This window comes from Pelecanus crispus, chromosome Z, assembly GCF_030463565.1.
Source record: "Pelecanus crispus isolate bPelCri1 chromosome Z, bPelCri1.pri, whole genome shotgun sequence".
Lineage (NCBI taxonomy): Eukaryota > Metazoa > Chordata > Aves > Pelecaniformes > Pelecanidae > Pelecanus > Pelecanus crispus.
Window position 1 is genome coordinate 5,018,203 of NC_134676.1, and position 21,917 is coordinate 5,040,119.

Sequence of the window (21,917 nt, forward strand, 5' to 3'; positions counted from 1 at the left end):
TATCCCAAGATCAAGTAACCAAATGGCAGTCTTCCTGACTTCCACAGGCTTACGATCAGACACCTTTAAGTAATGTCGAGTAAGTTTTAAATGCAATTTAAATAAAAACTATTGATGGTGATATGTGAGACATAATCTAGCTAGACTTTTAAAGTTAAGAATGAACTAGCATGGTCAAAGTTGACAAAACTGTTTTGTAAACTGAAGAGACTATGTATTGAAATATGTATTACCCTGCAATACTATTTTTAAAAGGCATCAGTCATAGTATATCTACAGTTTACAGCAGCAGCAGATCAATGTTTCAAACGCTTCCCTTGCAGTTCTTGTAACAAGCCTTATTCAGTCTTTTCTTTACTGGTGGCCTTCAGGGTTAAAAAGAAAATCAAGGCTAAAAATGCCCTTTTATATAAAAAATGCTAGCATTTATCTAATTGCTCCCTTTGCTATCTGTAACCTTACAGCTTTATAGTCCTTGAAGTTAAGCCGAGTTAAAAGGCGAAGACATTTGCAATCACAAAGGGGTGAGAATCAAAGACTCGGATCTCATTTTCAAGACAATACCTCTTGGAAAACAGCACCTAAGAAACACCTCAATGCTGTCTCTATGGGATCTATTAAGCACTATCTAAATAATAACCAAATCCAAAGTTTTTTAATTTAGGAAGTCTGACAATGTTAACATTCAGGAAGATATGCCACATCTTCATTCTAGTTAGCAGGGGTGGATTCCTCTGTGTCGTTATGCCACCCGACATTTCCAAATGAGTATTTTACTGCAAATCACTCTGAACAGATTCCCCCCCACCCCACCTGGTTCTTATACAATTGTCATTCTGAGTTGCTTCAACCAAATTCATCCCTTGCAAGATGCTTCATCCAAGACCTATGCACAATTCTTAGAAGGAAGTAACCTGGCTGAGAGTCCTTCACACACATTGTTCTCCTCTCTTTGGATTTCTACATATTAAAACCCCTTTTCTTCTTTTTTAAAACGTGAGCTGCAACACCTTTTTTAACATCAATACTCAAACTTTCCAACAGATTTTTCTGAAAGCCTAAAACATGAGTCACCCTTACTTCAATTCAGATTTTTCTGAGTTGTAGAAAGCATAATGGTGGTGAAATGCCAATTTTTTCGTATATTTGAATTTTTAAAACCCCCCTTCCTTCTTTCAAAGAAAAGTGTTTACACATAAATAAATATTGATTCCCAGACTTGCTCTCATGCCAATTTATTTAATTTGCATGGTCACATTTGAACTGTTTAAAGGAAAAACTTTCAACAGCAGAAGGTCTAGCAGAACCTATTTCAAGACTCAAAAGATCATCGTCTTGTGCTCAAAGGGAATGCTATCTAGTACTTGTTAAAGAATGTAAAATCCTAAATGCCAACAGAGAGGCTCAATCATTAAAAGATAAGAAATTGCTCTTCATCTGCAGTAATTAAAAAATCATGGCATTCCCTGAATTAAAGAGCCCAAGCTTATGACTGCTCAGGTCAGTGACAAGATTCAGTGACAAGATTCTCAGTAGCATCCATGAAGACTAGATAGAACCTGTATTTTCTGGTATAAATTAACACCACATAATATATTCAGAATAACATATCATATTGTGCTTAACTCTAATGAGCTTACAATATTTGTACTGAAGTATCACCAGAAGATCTCAACTCTTTACTCTTCAATCTTCATTGAGAAGTAAAACAAGACTGCCAATATTTTAATCCACATTTGCATTTGAGTTCAGCAGAGAGAAGTGCCTCTCTGTTTGCACAACTGCTCAGTTCACAACTTGGGTGCACACACAGGATGAAGCTAATAACACTACAGATGTTCATGGCATTATTATGTATGTCACTGACCATTTTCCTTACCTTACTAATTTAGCCAAACATATTTCAGAGCCAGTCATGTGGATGGTTTGAAAAAAAAAAAACTGCACTATTAAAATGGAAGAGGATTAATAACACGACAGGATAGACTACTACTGTGTTCTCAAATGTGGCATTTAATTTTCAAACCACTCACAAGTGAACCATCTTCTTGTAACGCTACATGTGTCAATAGAAGGTTAAGAGCCAGAGTATGTACAACCTTTGTACACGAAGGCCACATTAAATTAACCGTCGCTAAAAATTTTAGAGCATCTCTGTTGGCAAAGCTATTTTGCAGACAATAGACATTTGAAAATCAGTCCCATTAAGAAGCTCTGTTGAGACAGTAACCAACACTACAGCCAAGTGTCCAAATACAGTAAGACTAAGGGGAACGCAGGCTACCTGTAAAACTCTTCTGCATCAATGCGTACAGATTTTTTTTCAAAAGTAGAAGGCAAAAGTTTTTCCATGCTTATGTCCTTCTGCCAGGTGCATTGTAGTTTCTTGACACTCAAGTTCAAGTATCAAGCTTTTAGTTCAAGTCTTAGCTTTTGACTGTGTGCAGAGGACACCCCTGGCCTGAATTTCCTAATGCTTTTTGATACCCTGTGTTATTTTCTAACTATGTGTTCATTCCCTAAATTTTGAGGATATTCACAGTGTAATGCTAAGTGCACTAAAATGGCTTTCTAGTCAAAAAAATAATTCAAGTTAAGCGCTTTGCCAGTTCCAAGAAGAGGGATCGCAGATGGCATGTGAACCTACCACTGCGACGGAGAGCTGGGAGTCCTACTCAGACTCACAGCTCCGCTGCATCTGTTAAGACCACAACGTTTCATTAACCCACAAGCAGCACAGGATGCATTTTTGGCCAACCTTGTCCTTATCTCTATAGAGAATATTTTTCTCTTGTACTTGGAAACTGTTTCCCACAAACCAACGTCGTTTCCATTTAAAGGAAAACCGCAATGTGGCAGGTATGCATTGCCCCTAATTCCAAAAGGCCAGCTCAAAAGTTTTAATGTCTTAAATGTAATTTAGTATCAAGCAGATGATACAGGCTATGAAATAAAAACAGAGGTCACCGTTTCTCAGGATGGTTTTTTGTACTCCCACATTTTGCATCGCAGGTAAAACTGGGCCTCGGTGTAATCATCACTAAATCATCAAGCTCTTCCGTGCACTGCAACGGGACCTTTGCACTGCAAGCATCTCACGGTTAAGACTGAAAGCTCAAATACAAAAGAGCCTAGTGACACAGAAAAAGTACCCTAGAGTGGTTTCAGGTCTCCGCAATGGAAGTCAGAAATCTAGGCAGATCTGAAAATACCATTTGGTGCCTTTCTGGGTCACAAGGTACTTTTATGACTTAAAAAAAAGGAATATAACCTGGGGGATTTATTGTGTGTGTTTTGGGTTTGGGGTTTTTTGGGTTTGGTGGGGTTTTTTTGGGGGGGGAGGGATGGGGGAGGAAATCTGTCCCAAAACTCAATGAAATAGTCTTCTTCAACAGGCTTCAATCAGGCTTTAATTGCCCAGCGAAGTGTAAATATAGTAAATAAAAAGGCACAAAACTATGAAAGCTAGAAGTTTGACTAACTGGTAAAAATAATTTTAGAATTTCTATTACAAGTTTACTACACAAAAATTACAGGAGGACTATGCCTTTCCCAGACTTTCTAATAATAAACATTAACTTCCTTTGTGCAACCTGCTTCCTAGCAATATGTGGGAAAAACGCCAGTTCTCATAGTGACAGAATCATTCGCCATAATCAAGTCATTTAAAACACACTTATTTGTGAGATCTGCTGCAAATATTTTAAATCATTCATCTAGCAAACATTAGTTCAGCAACTTAAGACTAATCATTGCAGTTTTCCTTTAAACGTTCTTGCCCTATGTAAGCTGATATTTATCTCAAAAAAAAAAAAAATTCTAGCACAAGAGGCAAAAAGGCATGCAACCCAGTAAAAATTGGCAAGCCAAAAGTTTATTTTGATGTGATTTTATTTTGATTGCCATATGAAGATTGCCATATGATGACGGTTCTATGGTATAATATGCTGCAAGAATAATTCACACAAAATCCTGTCCACGGCACTTGGGCTAATAAAATAACAAGACTCAGCAGACAAAAAAACTTGAATTCATCTCTCTTTTGCTAATAAAATCATGAGAAGGCCCCTATAATTTGCTGCCTCCAATCTTAAGACGGATGTGTCGGAAAATTGAAAGTATAGAAATTACAGATCCTTATGACAGAGGAAAATGGTAACAGCTTTGTCTAAAATGTTGAAAATTTAGGTGTGGATATAGCTTGGGCACCTGTGTAAACAAATTCATATTTATGTCCTAAAATAGGTGACCAGCTGCAATCTGCAAGAATTTACAATAAGGCTAAGTAGGTTTGTCATGCACTGAAATGTAGAGCTGAAAGCACAGCGTAAGTGCAATAATGAACAGGGCCTTACTGTAACACAGGCAAGAGGTATGCCATGTCATTTCTAAGACAGCTGCCAAGCTGTGGTCTTAATATATTAAAGCAAAGCTGGCCACTTATCTTAAGAATGTATTTATTAGATTATCACCATCTAATGGGATTTGACAGCACTGATAGGAGTTCATATAGGCTTACAAAGGAAAAGATCTGAAAATTCCAGAATTCAAAGATAGTCCTTCCTCCAATTTACCATTTCTATGCTTTGTTGGTGTGCAAAAGTGCACTGAAACCTCAGAACAGATTTTAAAATTTGCCCATGTCTTGTTAATATACTGCAGTCTTCAAATTTACACAGAGCTGCAGTTCTCCTGGTTTTTCTCAAGTGTCACTCATCTAATTTAGCATGACAGCTGAGAAACGATGTCAGATGCGTTACAGTTCAGTTTAAAAAACATCCTCTACCTGGTATCTCTGCAGTGATTGTCTTGCTGCTCCCTGAAACCTCTTCATCATCATCTGATGAACTCGTGCTCGAGTCACACGTCAGGTCACTATCACTGGTACTGCTGTCCTGCAGCAGGTTGTACTTCTTGCGAGCAGCTGCCTCCCGTTTCTGTCTTAACAGCCGGATTCTTTCTTTGTGCTTTTGGCTTCGGTGACCTTTTACCTTGGTAACGCGACCATTCTGCTTATCACTAGACTGTCGGTTTTTCTTGGCAGCCATTGTTGAAGTTTCACTTTCGGACCTGGATCGCCTGGATTTCCTCCCAACTGCAGCCCCAGACACAGCAGAAGGGTCTCCCTCTGCAGCAGCTTCAGCTTGACAAGGCTCATTCTCTTCTGTGGAAGACAATGTATCTGAGTCAGCCAAATGCCCACTGGAAGAAGGGGAAAGCATGCAATGATTAGAAGAGTCACTCTCGTAAACTCGACTACCCGTTGGCTTATCGCTCTCTGTAGATGCTAGCTGAGACTCCGAGGAGTCTCGCCTCAGTTCCATCAGTAAGCAAGGCATCGAAGAGAGCACCGCAGAGTCTGCTGCAGTGGGCATGCTGTCTTTCTGAGTTTGTGTCTCCAGTTCTAGAGGTCCGTCTTCATCAGGAGCAGTCTCTTGCTTTTCAGAAGTCTTTGGTGGAACTTCCGAATCAACAAGTTCCTCTGCTTTTCCCACTGTCTCCATCTTCATTTCAGAACACCAAGGTCCTCCTGGTCTCAAAGCATGGAGCACGCCGTCTGGAAGACTGGGTGAACTAGGTATGGACTTCAGCAATACAGCAGCCTGCACAAGAAGAGAACAGTAAGAACAATTTACCCAAGTAACTCACTCGGTCCTGCTCTTCGCAGTATTTTCCTAAACAACTCATTGCTTTCAATTACAGACAGTACGGTTCAGCATCAGACTGGTTTTCTTCATTTACTCTTTCCTAGTGAACTCATCCTGTTACACCAAACTATTCTTCCTTTTACACACCCATGAAAGATGGTACCGGAATCACATTAAACTTGGTTCACCTCACTAGAATAATCAAAACAGATCAGAAAATAATAAAAATATTTCTAAACTCTTACTTTATAATATTTAAATCAATATATTATAAGCAACATAGGCTAAACTTCTTCACCTAGAACTTTAAACATACTTTAACGAGAATGTTAGCCCTTATAAACAAGGTCAGCCTGAAAATTCCCAGACTTGGTAGTCATCTGCCTGGACAGACCAGAACATAGTTCAGTTTCCATATCTCCGAGAAATCTACTTTCAATTGAAGAAGACCTCAACCTTATAAAATTACAACGTTTTTATGGTAATTAGTGAACTTACAGTACCAACACGACATAGGAGAAATCCAGTCACTTTGAGCAGAAACCGAGCGGCTGCTGAACATTACAGAGCAAGACTACAAACACCTTCCTTTTCCAGCAGAACCGCTCTGTCAGCAGATCTCACATACCAAAGACGTATTTACAAGAAGTGCCATGAAGCGATACTAAATTGTCAGGGACACAGGGTTTACAACACCTACAGGCAAGGTCTTTAGAAGCATTAGCTATGTGTAACATAGATTTGTTCCAGTAGAGAAACACCGTGCTGGTCCGTCACGTAAAGACTTTTTAGGAGTATCTAATACACCATTCAAGTGCTCCTTGAGTGTCCCCCGTACAAGTCCTGGTTGTATGAGAACCTACAGGCTGACCTAGTTTCTCTCAAATCTACCAGAGAAAACAGCATCAAATAGTATGGGCTGCAAGCAAGAAACAGTATCCACCCACACCAATATCCTACATTTTACTTCAAGTTATAATTTAATAAATTGCCTTGCTTCAGTGCAAATAAAACACCCAAGCTATTTATCTGATTGATAACGTGCACGTTATCAACCCAAAAGTACCTGAAGCATCTTCAGGGAAATTTTGTTCGAGAGATCAATATTTATCATTTTATCTTCATTATTCACACTTTGCCTTCCACCTCAATTTTCACGTGGAATTCAGTGCAGAATAAAGATCTTCCAATTACCGTATTTGCTTACGGATCAATGGTATGGAACAAATCGTTTATGGGTTTAGAAGTACAGTAAACGATAAATTTGTGGCACTTCAAAAAAGCATAGACAAGAAAAAGAAGTAGTAAGATTTAATCTACTGTTTTTAAAAAAATGCGTTTCTGCAGATAAGGGCAATTAGTACTTGAGCAGCCTGAGAAAGTATGGATGGTTCAGAGAGATTTTTCCGTGCCCTGACTATCCTTCTCCAGTTTCCCGAACCATCCCAAGCTGCCTGTAATTGTATGTATGTAATTGTACGCTGCTTCCCCCCCTCCACCTGCAGCACAGAATAAGGCTACTTCCCTGCTTCTAAAAGGTGCTGTGAGAAGCTCAGTGGTGTCCTGCCTGCCCTAACCCACTTTGAAACTTCATTTTTAAAAAAATTATTAAAATAGAGTTCATGCTTCCTCCAGGCTAATGAATGAAATGCTGGATGGTGCAAGGGAATTATGAAAATATTTATGGGAGAGAAACACCAGTTAAGGAAAGAATGCTTAGTTAATATCAGACAACACAAGAAAGATGGAGATGACAACTCTAGGTCTACTAAATATATATAAAACAAACAAACAACAACAACAAAACCCCAAACAAACAGAAAACCCAGCATTTTACTTCCAAAAAAAACCCCCAGAAAAACCATACTGCAAAATACAGGAACATATAAAGAAAAATGTTTCCAAATACTTGCACTGAGTAAAACTCTCTTGAAAGCAACTTCAAAGAAGAATTTCTGGAGATGGTAATTTAACATAGGCAATAAATATCATGTAAGAACCAATTTATTTCCAAGGCCACAGCACAGCATCAACAAACCCAAGTGATGAATACACATGTTCTGAAAAAAAACCACATCCCCATACTGTCGTAAAAATCAGTATTTCTACATATTTCATCCACAAATCTACATTATCAAATAATTCTTCTATTATACAGGTAAGTAAAACACAGATTTGATGACTGAATGACCGGCCAAGACTTATAGACAGCAGGATATGTGTCCTACCTGCTAGTGCAACTCCCAGCTTTTCTCTGGTCATGCACTTTGAAAAGAAAAATAAACCTTTCTAAGAGTTTTGAAATCATAGAATCGTTTAGGTTGGAAAAGACCTCTAAGATCATCCAGTCCAACCATTAACCTAACACTACAAAGCCCACACTAAGCCAATCAAGGGTAGACTAGACTAAACCATGTCCCAAAGTGCCACGTCTACCCGTTTTTTGAACGCTTCCAGGGATGGGGACTCCACCACCTCTCCGGGCAGCCTGTTCCAATGCTTGACCACCCTTTCCGTAAAGAAATTTTTCCTAATATCCAAACTAAACCTCCCCTGGCGCAGCTTGAGGCCATTTCCTCTCGTCCTATTGCTAACTACTTGGGAGAAAAGACCCACACCCACCTCACCGTCCCCTCCTTTCAGGCAGCTGTAGAGAGCGATCAGGTCTCCCCTCAGCCTCCTCTTCTCCAGGCTGAACACCCCCAGCTCCCTCAGCCGCTCCCCACCAGCCCTGTGCTCCAGACCCTTCACCAGCTCCGTTGCCCTTCTCTGGACACGCTCCAGCACCCCAATGTATACGCAAGGAAAAATTTGGTTGCTCAAACACATACAAGAAGAATATTAGCCTGGCCAAAGAAATGTATTTAAATATTCATACTAATAACTGCAGAACAGCTTCTGCACTAGTCATCCTTTTAGCCTGGGGAGCACAAAGGACAGAGCTCGACACAAAGCTAAAGGGCAGCCAAACTGAGCTAGAGACGCTTTTTTCACAAGCATCCTACTTGGGAACATCATCTACCTCACACCTCCCAAAGGGACTATAAGAACACCCGCACTTGTCTTCCCATCTCTCTGGCCTATCAGCCAGAAAAAACTGTTTCCTCTACATGGTACCATCTTGCTAACAATCTATTCAATGACTTTAAGATTTTTTTTATTATTAAGTAGGATCTTACTTTAACTACTCAAACCACGTTGGTTTGATCCCTCACACAGGGATCAGTGGATTATATTTTCAGTGAGAAGGCAGCACAGGGACTAGTAACTTCACAGAAGTATATCTGGTCAACATTGACGTGTGTTTCTGCGTGTGTGGAAAAAATACTTGCTCTGATGAGGTTTGTACTCTCCGGGTCCCTTGAACTGGCTATTTAAAAAGTCAACAATTCTAGTATTAGTGGGGTTTTTATAAAAAAGAACTTGGTATTTATCTCGGTGGAAAAAGAGTCTGTCATGACTCAAACAGACTTTGCTGCAGGGAGCAATACAGAACATTCAGAGGCAAGTATCTATGCCAAGGAAAGCCTTGTCTCAAAGAAAGAAAAAAATGTATTGATTTAGTTCTACTTGAAAAACGTATAGACCAGAGAGAGGAAGAGGCTGTAGTGAAAAACTCCCATTCCTTTCTTGCCACTCACTTTTCTAGTAACAGTACTAGAAAAGGTAATCTCAAGGTGATGCTACAGAGAGACCAGTTTCTTACTTAAATGAGAACATAGCACTGAAAAATAAGCTGTGATGCTTACAGACACAGATGGATAGACACTGCTCAGAAATATCATTCTCCTTTTCCTGATGCACAGATACTGCACTGATCATTTTTAAAAGGCAATTCTGTAAAAACTTCCGTGCTAGATTTTTCCAGCAGAGATTGTTTTATTTTCCAGCCACACACAGAACACACCAGTATGCAGAAGCTGTCAAATATCTAACTGTACCTTTACCTGGGAAATATTTTCAAATCACGGACTCATTTGTAAAGGCACACAATTTGTACACTATGAAATCTGCACTTTAGTGAAGAAATCCAGAAGGATTCTGAAGGTCAGATTAGCAGAGACAGCGCAGCCAGTCTAACAATTCACTGCCACTAACAGGGATGGGTTTTACCCCCTACTCTTTTACCACCTAATCGTGGCTGCGCAGTCATATTCCCTCCTTTGCACCAGAACTGCCTCATCCTTTCTTGGGTAGATTCACTTCACTAAGCCAGCAGAAAACAAAACCAGAAAATAAGTGAAATTGTCTGCCAGAGCTGGCAGGAAGATGAGGGAAGGGAGTGCAAGCAACAAACCATCCCTTTAGAAAAAAACAAATCTGATTAAAAACTACCTGCTGTTTGGTCTCATCACACCTTGAACTCACAGGTTCCAACTAGACACAGGAGGGGGAACCGAGTGTTTCTTTCACAGCACTGTTTGCTCTGAGATTTCTGAAGATAAAAAATTTATTAAAAACCAAAAAATTAAATCCAAACAGAGGTGTTAGTAGCTTCCTAAAGACCAACTATCATGGAATGTATGCTATTAAGCAATATATACTACTGCACAAAGAGTTATATTGAAGATGGCATACATTCCATTTATCAATCAATAACTGGCTACTCATACATCCTTCATAATATTTTTGTTTGGTTTGCTCTCAGTAAATGTTCTGCTTTATAACTGTATATCCTGCAATGTCAGAAGGAAACTAGTTTCACCCAAAGAAATGACAAGGCCTGAGATACTTAAACACCATGATACCCTAACCTTAATTGTACATTATCATTTTAGGTGTTATTGAACTGATTCACAATAAAGAATGTCCAGCTTATATGAAGCAAATGAGCTCTTTTTCTCAGCAGCTGTGGATATGACAGATTCTTACTTCAAAAGTACTAAGTTTTTCATAGCAGCTTGCTGTTAGAAGTCACTTTAGTTTATTACCGACACATTTCCTCCTATTCAGAGTCCAACAGACCACTACTTTTTCCTGCTCACAACCGTATCGCCTTCTTACGCCAGTTCGAGCAATTGTTCAAATGAAAAATATTATCTAGCAGAACATTGTCTTTTAATGCCATTTTAGCGCTTAAAGAAAACAGTTTGCACAACCTACCTCTTCGCACCACTAGCCATTCATTCGCAGGCTGTAATTTTAAAAACAATGAGAAACTGTACCTACATTTTTGAAGAAAATAACATCAAGTACGTTCTTTAAGCTTTTGTGACTGTGTAAATGAGAAGTTGAACTGCACTGCTGCATAGGAGTTACTTGTTCAGAATACACAGCTAACTACAGAGATCCTTCCAGAGCATCTACTACCTTACAGCTCCAGCTGTCACAAGAGTCAGTATTTTCATCTCAATCTGAGTATGTGTTCATATTTATACAGAACTAAAGACTAATAGCGGCTCATACTTACACAAACAATTATTTCTGTCACCAGTGGATTCCATTATCTCACATTTACTCAACGTAACTGACACAGATGGAATAAATCAGAGGTGTAAGAGAGGTAATGACAAATGTATACAACTGAGGCTAATAAAATTATGTAAAACAGTTGACTTTTTTTTTATGTAAACACTCAGAAAAACCCATCAAGAACTCTGAATTATCTTGATAGACAATGTGTCTGAGGATGGTGAGCTTGGAAAGGGCAGAAGCACCACATGACCTAGGTACTGATGAGTTGACCGTAACGCACAAGTCCACTTCCTAATACAGGAGAAACTTTTGGGAAAGACCAAGGTTATGTCCTCTTCTGACAGAGAGCCACATAACTCTGAAGATGTCACTCTGGCCACTTCTGAAACTGCACCAAACACCTTTGCAGGTGTATCTGCGTGTTGGCCATGCTTTTTTTCTACTCCAATCACCTTTCTTTCCATGAAAAGCCAACATGCTTAATTCAGGAAACTCACCAGTGACAGTCTCGTATGAGTAACACATACAGACGTGCCCAACAACAAAATGTCTAAGTAACTAAAAACTAATCAGTCCAAATAATTAAACCTCTATCAGAAAAAAACCTAATCTGCATCCAGACAAATGTAGAGGTACCAATGCTTTCTGTACTTCCCAACTGCTGTCTTTTGGATTTGTTCATCTCCTCCCCATGATAACATACATTCTTTTTTATTTTCTTCTAAGTGTCACACATACCCCTGCACTTAAAACAACAGAAGTGTGACCAGCACTCAATTTAACTCAAGCCAGTTGACTCAGCTCTGTGTGGATGTGTGTGCACGATGCTCGAGAGCAGATTTTTCATAACACTAAGCCACCCCCACACGGGTACTGTGTAATTTATATAGTGTTCCTTTGAAAATACTGCCCTAAAGCTGACTCACTGGCATACAATTCTACCTAAGGCACATTTCTGGGAGTGGAGCTGGCTCTTTATCAGATGATTCATAAATCAGGCCTGGTAGCAATCCTAAAGAATAGGACCCTGGTAAGAGAATTGCGGTGCGAAACAAAAGAAGAGAAGATTAAACTAACACTGTGTTTCAACTGGTTTTGGATAAACAAATGAAGGTTAAAAATAGGCTGCTCCTACTGAGTGCTCAACAGGCTGCATACACAAATTATCCAAGACTGAATAAAAATTACAAGTTTATGTGTTAAAACACAAGGTTTGCAGAGCATCCTTTACAACCTTGAAAAGCAACATTTTTCATCATAAATAAGAAGCTAGACTTTACATTTAAATACAGGTTTTTGCATTGTAATGTTTAATGCACATATTCAGCCTCTTTCAAATGCAAGGTAACTACCAGCTATGGGTTAGTTCACAAGCCTGCACACAGGCTTCCAGAAATATTCACCAGCTGCGCTAGAATCCCACCAAAAAAAAAACCCCACAGTCCTCATAAAAATAAATTCATTAGCATACAGATAAAGGAGCATAGGATTGGCTGCACTTAGCCTTCTAAAATCTCATTTCTTTCTCATAGCAAAACCATTTTTCTCAAGTGTGCAGCGATTTAAAGTCTACAATGCTCGCTACTCTAAAATTTAGAGAGGGCATATTTTTCTTACTATCTGTTCCTAAAAATTTAAGCACCTTGCTCTTAGATTTTTCATTATTGTTTCAACAAAACTAGTGGCAGAAATCAATGCTAGGATAGCTGTGCTTCATTTCTTCTTCTCTCTACCATATATTAGCTTGCAGAAGATCACCCTACTGAGGATAGTCATACGAATGTATCATCTTTTTCTAAGATTTTGAGTTTAACAAATTTTCCCACTTCACCTATCCATTTCTGTTACTCAAAGGAAATCTGTTCTGTGCTTCCTCCAGTGGTTCATGCCATGCTATATAAACAGACCTCTTCGTCCCAAGAAGCGTTGGTCTATTGTTCTACCACGGTCAATAAAGTAACGCTCACAGAAAAGCTGCGTTTTAAATTGCTTGAGCTTAACAGTAACAAATTAATCCTGATTTTCAGAGCACAGATTTTTTTTCTATTAAGAACATTTATCTGAAATACCCTGAAAGTAATCAAACATTGTGCTACTGCCAATAGCTGCAATCGGCAGATCAGGACAAGGACAACTGCAATGTAGCTTTGAAGCAGTGAAGTCATCTCAGTACTGCAGTATTCATTTGAGAAGGGCTTGTGCTGCCTCCTGCAAAAATCAGAGCCGGTCCAGCAGGAACAGGCACAAATGCACCTTGCTGTTGCTGTTATTTGGAAATCTTGAAGCAGCAACGAGTGCCATGGGACACGGACTGCAGTTCCAGGAGGCCTTAAGTCCATCCCGAAGTCCACTGCCACTATAAAGAGGTAGAACTGCCTACCTGCCTTAGCGCCCATCAAGTTCTTTCGTAATTCAGCTTCCCAGAGGAAAGCTGTGCACCTTGTCATCGGGCTAGCGGGCCGAATGAGAACAGGGTCAGGGTCCAGAAGGAGCGCAAGGTGAGCATCTTGCACAACAGACAGCAGCGACAGGCCTGGAGCAAGGGAGAGCGTTGGACCATTCACCTGATCTTGCAAAACACCACTCCAAAATTGCACAACCCTTGACATCAGGAGGATCGATACTCTCAGCAGATAAGAGAGCTGTTTTGTCAAGTTCTGTGTAATGTTCTTTTTCACTAACAGTGTGATGCTACAGCCGCCCCGGGGCTGTCTTGAGGGTACTTCTGTAGCTCACACAGCGACTCGCCAGCATCCCCTCATCTCTTACAGCTATCTAAAAGCTCAAGCTGAACTAGAAATGGTATGGATTTATGACAGCCATTTAACAAAGATGAGTTAAGCAGTATTAAGTGACTCCACGGTTTGCAAGTATTTTATGATTGGTCCTTTTTAAACATCTTTGCCACATGCTAGTACACAGCAAATAAATCGACTCTCAGGTATTTTAAAGCTTCAAATACTTTAATTCAACACCAGTGCTGTGCCTCTGCCTTAAGCCAATACCTTCCTGCCACAGGGCAGTAACATATCCATTTTATGGTCTGGCCAACTGAAGGAGAAAGATCAGGTGACATGCCCAAATTCTACAGAAAGCCTAGAGAACTGTAAGCCAAACCCTGAAATCCAGTCATTTCCTCATCCACAAGCTACTAAGACTATTAATTTGTTGCTTTAATTATTAAGTTAGTAGTATAAACTCTAAATATCGCCACGTTAATTTGCAGTAGGTGTATTACTGAAAAAGAAACGGTATCATTACACTAAGTCACATTGCATTCAAATTATGAAAATTTTAGCAACAGTATGATACCAACTGCTGTTGCGCTGTTCTTGACACCAAACCCTTGATCGTTTTTTTTAACCACTAATAAGAGGGGCCAATTGATTTCAGCATCCACCAGATCGCTACCAATCGATACCGTAGTCTTTACATGTCCAAAGTGCTCCTCAAGAAGAAAGCACTCATGACACTGGTCTGTCATGACCTACTGAGGACTCAGTAAGCAAGAGGTATAGCTTCGCTGCAAACATCCCGCTACCTTCTCACCAAGAAAGCTCACGCGTGCCACTGAACCATATTCAAGAGCACAGCTAACTCAAGATAGCTAACCTCCGAGTCTGTATCTTTACAAATCCAAGCACTCTCCTCCTTAGTTGAGCTTTCCTAAGAAACTAACGCAACAAAAAAGTTAAATTCTTGTAGGATGCCATAGTCATAGACAAACGCCTGTGGACACTGGCAGAATTAGAGGGACTGTGGCATGCCCTGTGATGGAAGGAGAACGAAGCCTGGTAAAGAAAAAGGACAGTGCAGGAGAGGGTTAATTCAGAATAGGCTTTTGACCAACAACAGATGAAAAAATAGTATGAAGTAAATACAGGTTGGTTCTACAAATGAACAAAAGCTACTTCGGGTTATTTCAAAAAGCAAAACTGTCTGGGTCAAAAGCCAGTTACATGTGTGTTATGAATAATGCCTCTAACACGGGGTTTACTATCAGATACTTCCTACAGCATTTACTCCCAGTTGGCAGAGGTGAAGAAATTTGACCTCTACTTTGAGAGAATAACAGACAGACCGGGAAACAGACATTTCTTTCCCACAACATACAGAAGACTTTGCATATATTTGACTACAGAAATTAAATAACAGCATGTAAGAAGATACCAAGTTACCAGCTATAAAAAGAGCAAAAGAAAATTAAAAGGTAGTTTTCATCAGTACCATGCAAGTACTGACAGGAGGAAAGAGAAAAAAAAAAAAAGCAAACCCAGAAAAACTTACTTACCCTTAAATAAAAGCACCATTTACCCCTGAATTATTTGTTGCATTACTGTTCTTGATTTAGGAAAAAGAGGCTCAGCTGGAAGAGCTTTCTTAAGAATAATACTAATGGTTAGCAACAGGAGACATAAACAATAGATACAACTTCCCCAGCAAAAGGGGAGATAGAAGAAAAACAAGCATCAAGTTTGGAGTATTAATTCAACCCCATTCTGTTCATTCAAGTCTTATTATTGCTGCAGCTTGATGAGTTCCATACAAACGGTGAAATCCACTCCAGGTGTTAAAAAGTAGAAAAAACCCATTTTGATCTTGTAAAGCAAAAAAGGAAATCAAGTGTCTGTTATCAAACTGACTTTAAATTGAGGTGAGGTCCATAACTTCATAAGCCCTCAATAATTAGCAAACTCTGGCAAGATACTCACCAAATTTCCCTAGCTTAGTTTTATGGTATCCAACAATTTCTGGATTTTCTTTATTACAGTGAGCGGATCCAAAGCCTGTGAATTGCCTTTAAGATGACTTATTAATATCAGTAACTGGAACCATGGAAAATAAAACTTCACCTGAAAGGCTTTTTAAAAACAATACTCAAAGAAATGTGTTTTTTTTAATAATTCCTCACAGATTCTGCATAGCGGTGATCTGTAGTACCAGCTCTGGAGGAACCATAGCTATTGACAACTCAAATTGTATTTATCAGTAATTCAGCTCATGGGCATTGCTACCCACAAGCCCATTCTTTCCCACAATGACAGCTTCATTTCCAAGAGAAATCTTATGAAACACGATGAAGCCTCAGGCTACCAGCATTTCATCCTACTTACTTCATTAGGAGACAGCCTCTAAACCCCCCTTATCTTACAATGTATTTCCAACCACAAGCACATGGAATTAGTAGATAGCTTCCTGACCTACTCCTCTTTACCAACATTTTTCCCTAAAATTTTTCTTTTGCCAGTTACTTAGAAGTGTCTCTTTAGCGAGAGTTGGCATTCCCGGAGAGAAAGAACTGGGAGAGTGAGCTGAGAAGTCAGGAAATTACCAGCTGTTGAGAAAGCCACAGCACAAGAGAACAGTACTGTCGTAACCTTACCTGGCTATCACGTTAAGCTGTTTCCTTTTACTTCAGAAAGTCTGACAATACTATTGGAGCACACAGCGCCGACCTCAAACTGGTATCACGGAAATGTAATATTCCAAATGAAAAACAAATTACTGAAATGGTAATAACTGCATCATCACACAGACGACTGGTGTTACAAAGTCTGGCTCTTAGTTATTCCCAGCTCTGCTGCTGTGAGTCACTTGGTCTCTACACATTTTGGATGAATGGAAGTGAAATCTGCCTTCTCTAAAATAAGTCTTGAAAGACTAATGACCAAGCACTGTGGAACAAGACATTATAGCAGAAATGTAGCAAGAACAACACTTATCCAATCATGGTCTGGCTCTTCCTGCTCATTCCAGGAAATTTTGAAGGATCAAAGCAGAAGAGCATTGTGCAGGTCACTGCAGAAGTCTCACTGTAAGTCAAATCCACGATCCATGGATATTGAAAGAAAAATGCTAGCTTGAAAGAATCTTAAATACTTGCATTTAATTACAAAGTGACCACCTGTTTTGCTTATGATTAAAAAGCTGTCAGACTGAGTCCTAACAGCTTTTAAGCTGTCTTCCTGGAGACCAAATATCACAAGGCATGATATGGCTAAAGCCTGTACACTATTCTACTACTGAAATCAATTTTGGAGCATTCAAGAGACAGACTACACGGTCAAATTGATATCAAAGCCTAAGTACCTTCTTAAATAAAGAGAGATACGAGGCTGGATTGTTCCGAATCTAAAGCTGACTCACCACATGACCACAGGCATGCTACCCGACCTCCCTGTGCATTCGGTAACGCATCTGCAACCGTGTAACGGCAACACCTCGGTGACTGAGCCGCATCTCATTTTCAGTCCTGAATGAGTAATCGATGTGTGCCCGAACTGCAGAAAGTAAGTGGAGAAACTGCTATACTGTACAGGCTCTATTCATGCTGATCGGACAGGTGAAGAGGGAACACTAACAAGTGGGAACGGGCAACCACAAATTTAAATTCTAACCCTCAGCAGTAACACCGAATAAGCGACAAGGTATCGGTCACGCCAGTCTAGCTCAGAGATGTACTCTGTTCTGAGAAAGCAACTGCAGAGGCTAATATTTACACTCTAAGCACATTTTCATTTACAGTTTCTTTCAGCCAGTTTCCTTTTTGCTCAGAACTGCACATTTGTAGACGCTGCATTCTAGACCACAAGTTGCAGACTCAGAAGTGCATTACGCATTAAAAACCTGGAACAACGATGCGACAGAAAGACAAATCACCACGAAAATCATATTAAGTTTCCTGCAATAATATTTGCTGCCATGGATTCCGCTGTCATAACAGTTCAGCTGCTCCCGAGTTACAGTGCTGAAGTTAAAGGCACGTGTGTCAGTTCTCTGCTGAACTTTGATTCACGTACTGGAAAACCGAGACAAAAGTGGTTTCCTTGCCACGTAAGCCTCAGGTTATCTCGGAGCTGTAACTGTGCAGCAACGTGCGCCGCACCACACAACTTTATCCCAGAGCTCTTTCCCAGCACGACGCCTGTCCCCCTCTTCCACTGCTGCTTCATTTTTGGTTCCCCATGGCTACCGATAACGTTCAAGGCAGCAAAGATTTTCAAGTTTTGGTACTTTTTTTGCAGCGTGCTTGTTCTGAGGTGCGAGTTATACGCTTGTAACTATGGTATTTAAACGTATCCATATCGCTCTGATCTAGTGAATGCGTTATTAAACTGCTACTGGGTTTCTGTCATTGTTTACAGTTTTCTAAGTCATTTCATCAACTGTAGATAAAACCACAGAAGCTGACATTGACCGCAGTCCCAATTCCGTCAAGAAGTAGCATCAACACACTAACTTTGAAACGTTATAGAAAATTAAATACAGATTGCTTGAAACTATTTACTCATTTGCAAAGCTTCCAAAGCTTTGACATATCTAGTGGTGACATTCTGGTCAGAGGGTAACCAGCCAGTTGCGAATGCTCGGTGTGCAGCCACTTTCACAGTGTGGTACGTAGAGACTCCCGTCTCATTAACAGATGTTTAAGTGAGATGTTGATATACAGGTGGGTCACAGATGGCACATACAACCTTGGTGGAGCAGGGAGCTGATGTGATAATATACAAGAGAGAGCGAAGAAAGCGAATGAAATCAAGGCAAGGCAAAGAAGCCTGCGTTTTAAAGGTAAACACACAGCAAGGAGATGAGGGGTCAGGACAACCAAGGCAATTATTTCTCGTCGCTCCGATCAAGTTACACCAACTTATCTCCCTAATGCTTAGTGTTCAAAGCCCCTCACGATTCTCTATATTTACTCTTTGTTCATCCAATCTTATCTTACCTCATTAATCCCCACCTCCTCCACACTGTCAGCTGCCAGCATGATCTGCCCATTTGTCAAACGCACACAAACATCCTTCCTACCTCTCTTTATCGGTTAGAGCAGCGCTTGGTTTGTGTGTGTTGTGACCACCCCGTATCGACTGTTCTCAACTGCCTTGCGGTCGGCTTCAGGTTCCTTCCCTTTTCCCCCTCCCTCCGCAGTACCCACTTTAATGTATCCACTCATTTCCCAACTTGTTTGCGCACTTTCATTTCTACCGAGCAGGCAGCCTTCGTGCACTTATCGAGCACGAGCATAGATGGCCAGGCCGTACTGCAATACACGTCATACGCTTGACTATGTACGGCCACAGTCCTTTCCTCTTCCTGATTTCTCAGGAATTTCTCATCGCACCTCTTCCAGACGCCAACTAGCAATTAGGCTGAAGAGCAAACAGAAATAGTCGACACATTATAATTAAAAATTCAAGTGTTTAAAAATGAGTCAGAACTGCGATCCTCATACTCGAGCATAAATACCAGCTGCCCAAACTCACGTACCACCTTCCATCACCCCCACCGTCCCTCCTCCTAATCCCCTAGACAAAACACCAGTGTTACCGCTACACCAGAACCACCGAAAGCAGTATTTTTATTAGCTTTCAGTAGCCATATAACAACTCCCTCTGGAGCTTCTTTTGCCAGCACCAGACTCCTCTAGATCGCTAGATGTGATAAATACTCAGAAAATGATGCTTTAAAATGATTGCTGTTGGACAGCAGAGTTCTCCCTACCTTGTCTCACCACTTTTGTGTTGTACATGTATATGGGGGGAGGGGGGGGGGAAATGTTTGGGTTTAGCAAACACATGACAAGCAACTCCCTGTTCTCCTGAGCGCTTGTTACAAACCTATTCACCCGGCAAAGGCAATGTTTCCCTCCTCCAGGGCAACAGGGGAAGCTGCTCTGTTGTGACTGCCTGACTTTCAGCTCTTCTATCACAGAAACAGCAATTACAGGTGTTAACTAGGGCAGGAGAACCACAAGATGAAGACCTCAAAGAGCACCATGCCCAGTTCCCACCTCAAGGTCAAACATTAAGTTTTTTAATAGACTTAAGCAACATAAGAAACTTTAAGAGAAACACTTTAAATTCAACGTTTGTTTGGTGTTCTAAGGGGAGAGCTATTACTGTCTGTACTTAAAATTCTAGCTTGAAAACTGGAAATAGGCTGGCACTTGCCTATAAGCAAAACTATATTTGGTCTTATGCTTGACAAGTACCAGAGAAGACTTAAAACCAAATAATTTTTTTTTTTTCGGGGGCGGGGGGAATTAAGACAAATTTCACATTTTTAAAGAGATACTCAAGGGTTCAAAGATTTACTACTCATTCATTTTTAAAAGCTAGAACTACTTGCTAGTGAGAAAACAACCAAAACCAAACAGAATTTACCCTTATGTCACAGCACTTCTACCACGCAAGATGTTTCAGCCTTTGAAATACTGTTAGGCACTTTGTGCTGGTTTAAAAAACATAACTAGTTACAACCAAGACCTTGTTTAACTAAGTTATTGCAGTTATGGATTCATAAAGGTACCTACAAACTTTAATACGAGCAGCCTAGTTCCACTATTGACGAACTAAGACACAGACACAATTAGACACTAGTTAACAAAGGGGGAAGTTCTCCGTATCAGCTACACGATGTAAAACTAAAAAAAACCCGCCAAGTCTTTCAAAAAGCGTCCTTTTAAGTAGCTGTCCAATAACCTCAATGCACAGAAAGTCACAACACTGGAATTGGGGAAATAGTTAAAATATTACAAGTCTGCTCAGCCTGCCTTTTTCCTCTTTAAAAAGGACAAGTAGCACAGTTAAATTTTATATTCTCCTCGGATGGCTGTGTCGCCGAAAGCCACATCTGCAACCCATTAGATGGCAGGAGCTCAAGGGGAACTCAGGCTAGATAAGCATCGAACAACTTGAACTTTTTATTTTCCACATAAAATATATATATTCCCACATCACCCAAGGTAAACAAAGAAGAAAAAAAAAAAAAAACAAAACCAAAAAACCCCAAACACTAGAGGAGCGTGAAACTGGAGCAGTTACACGATTTGTTTTTCTCCAAACAGCTCATAGGATCGCACAACGCACTACTGAAGTCGCAGGAAGCACAAAGTGGCCAGAAGTTGCTTCCAGGAGCCGTGGCAAGGGTTTCATCCGCTGACTCCGGGCAAGGTTCGGGCAAAAAAAGCGGCGGCTGGGGCCGGACTCCCGCGTTCCCGGCGCCGTGTCGGGCCGCGATGGAGGTCACCCCGCGGCGAGCGCTCAGCGCCGACAGCCGCCCACCGGGCACCCACCTTGTCCTAAAAGCCCTCGGCCGGCGCGGAGGATGCCCGGCGCGGGCTGGGCCGCCTCCCCGGCCACGGTGGGCCCAGGCCCCCGGGGAGCCGCGGGGCCGTGCCCGCCCGCTCCGGGCCACCGCCGGCCCCGGGTGAGGGGCGGGGGGGAGGCGTGTGAGGCCGGTACCCGCCCCCCGCCCGCCCGCAGCGGGGCTAACGGCAAGGGCTCCGCCGCCGCGGCGGCCCAGCCCCACCGGAGAGCGCAGCGGGCGAGCCCCGGCCGCGCCGGCCCCACTCACCTGGTCGACGCAGGGCCCCTCCTGGCCTTCCCCCCGGGGGGCAGCAGCTGGGGCATGGGCGGCCGGGAGGAGCCGGGTCTCAGCCGCGCCGCCGCCGCCGCCGCCCCCCCCGCCCCCGACGCCAGAGAAAATGTCACCGGAGGCCGCGGGGCTCCGCTGCGTGACGTCACTTCCGCCCGCCGCCGCCGGAGCAGCCGAGCGCCGCGCAGAGCGGCCGCCGCCCCGCCTAGCGCCACCCCGCGGCGCAGAGCGGCGCCGAGGCCCGCAGGCTCCGCCCCCTCCCGCTCCGCTCTCCGCCCCCGCGGCTGCCTGAGGGGAGCGGCGGGCGGGACGGCGGCCGGGCCGGCCCTCACCGGCAGCCCGGAGCAATCGGCCGCTCCGGGTGTGCTCCCTGTCCGCCCACACCGGCGGGAGAGCCCCTTCCCGAGACCCCCGAGCAGCCCCAGGCCACCGCGGGGCATCGCCTGAGGGGCCGCGCCCGGCCGCAGCCAGGCCTCG

General features: G+C 41.9%; 1 protein-coding gene across 3 annotated transcripts in view; it reads right to left on the reverse strand.

Annotated features, from left to right (window-relative positions):
• The window catches only part of ARK2N (arkadia (RNF111) N-terminal like PKA signaling regulator 2N), a 48,719-nt gene extending 27,254 nt beyond the window's left edge, over positions 1-21,465 (reverse strand). For 2 of the 3 annotated variants that reach the window (XM_075726481.1, XM_075726480.1), the window contains exon 1: positions 4,787-5,544. In XM_075726481.1, coding sequence (XP_075582596.1) covers positions 4,787-5,510 — 724 coding nt within the window. In that variant the 5' untranslated portion in view covers positions 5,511-5,544. Of the gene's footprint in view, positions 1-4,786; positions 5,604-21,419 lie in introns of those variants that run through there. The other variant, XM_075726482.1, reaches the window with a different exon arrangement.
• Positions 21,466-21,917: the final 452 nt, after the last annotated feature.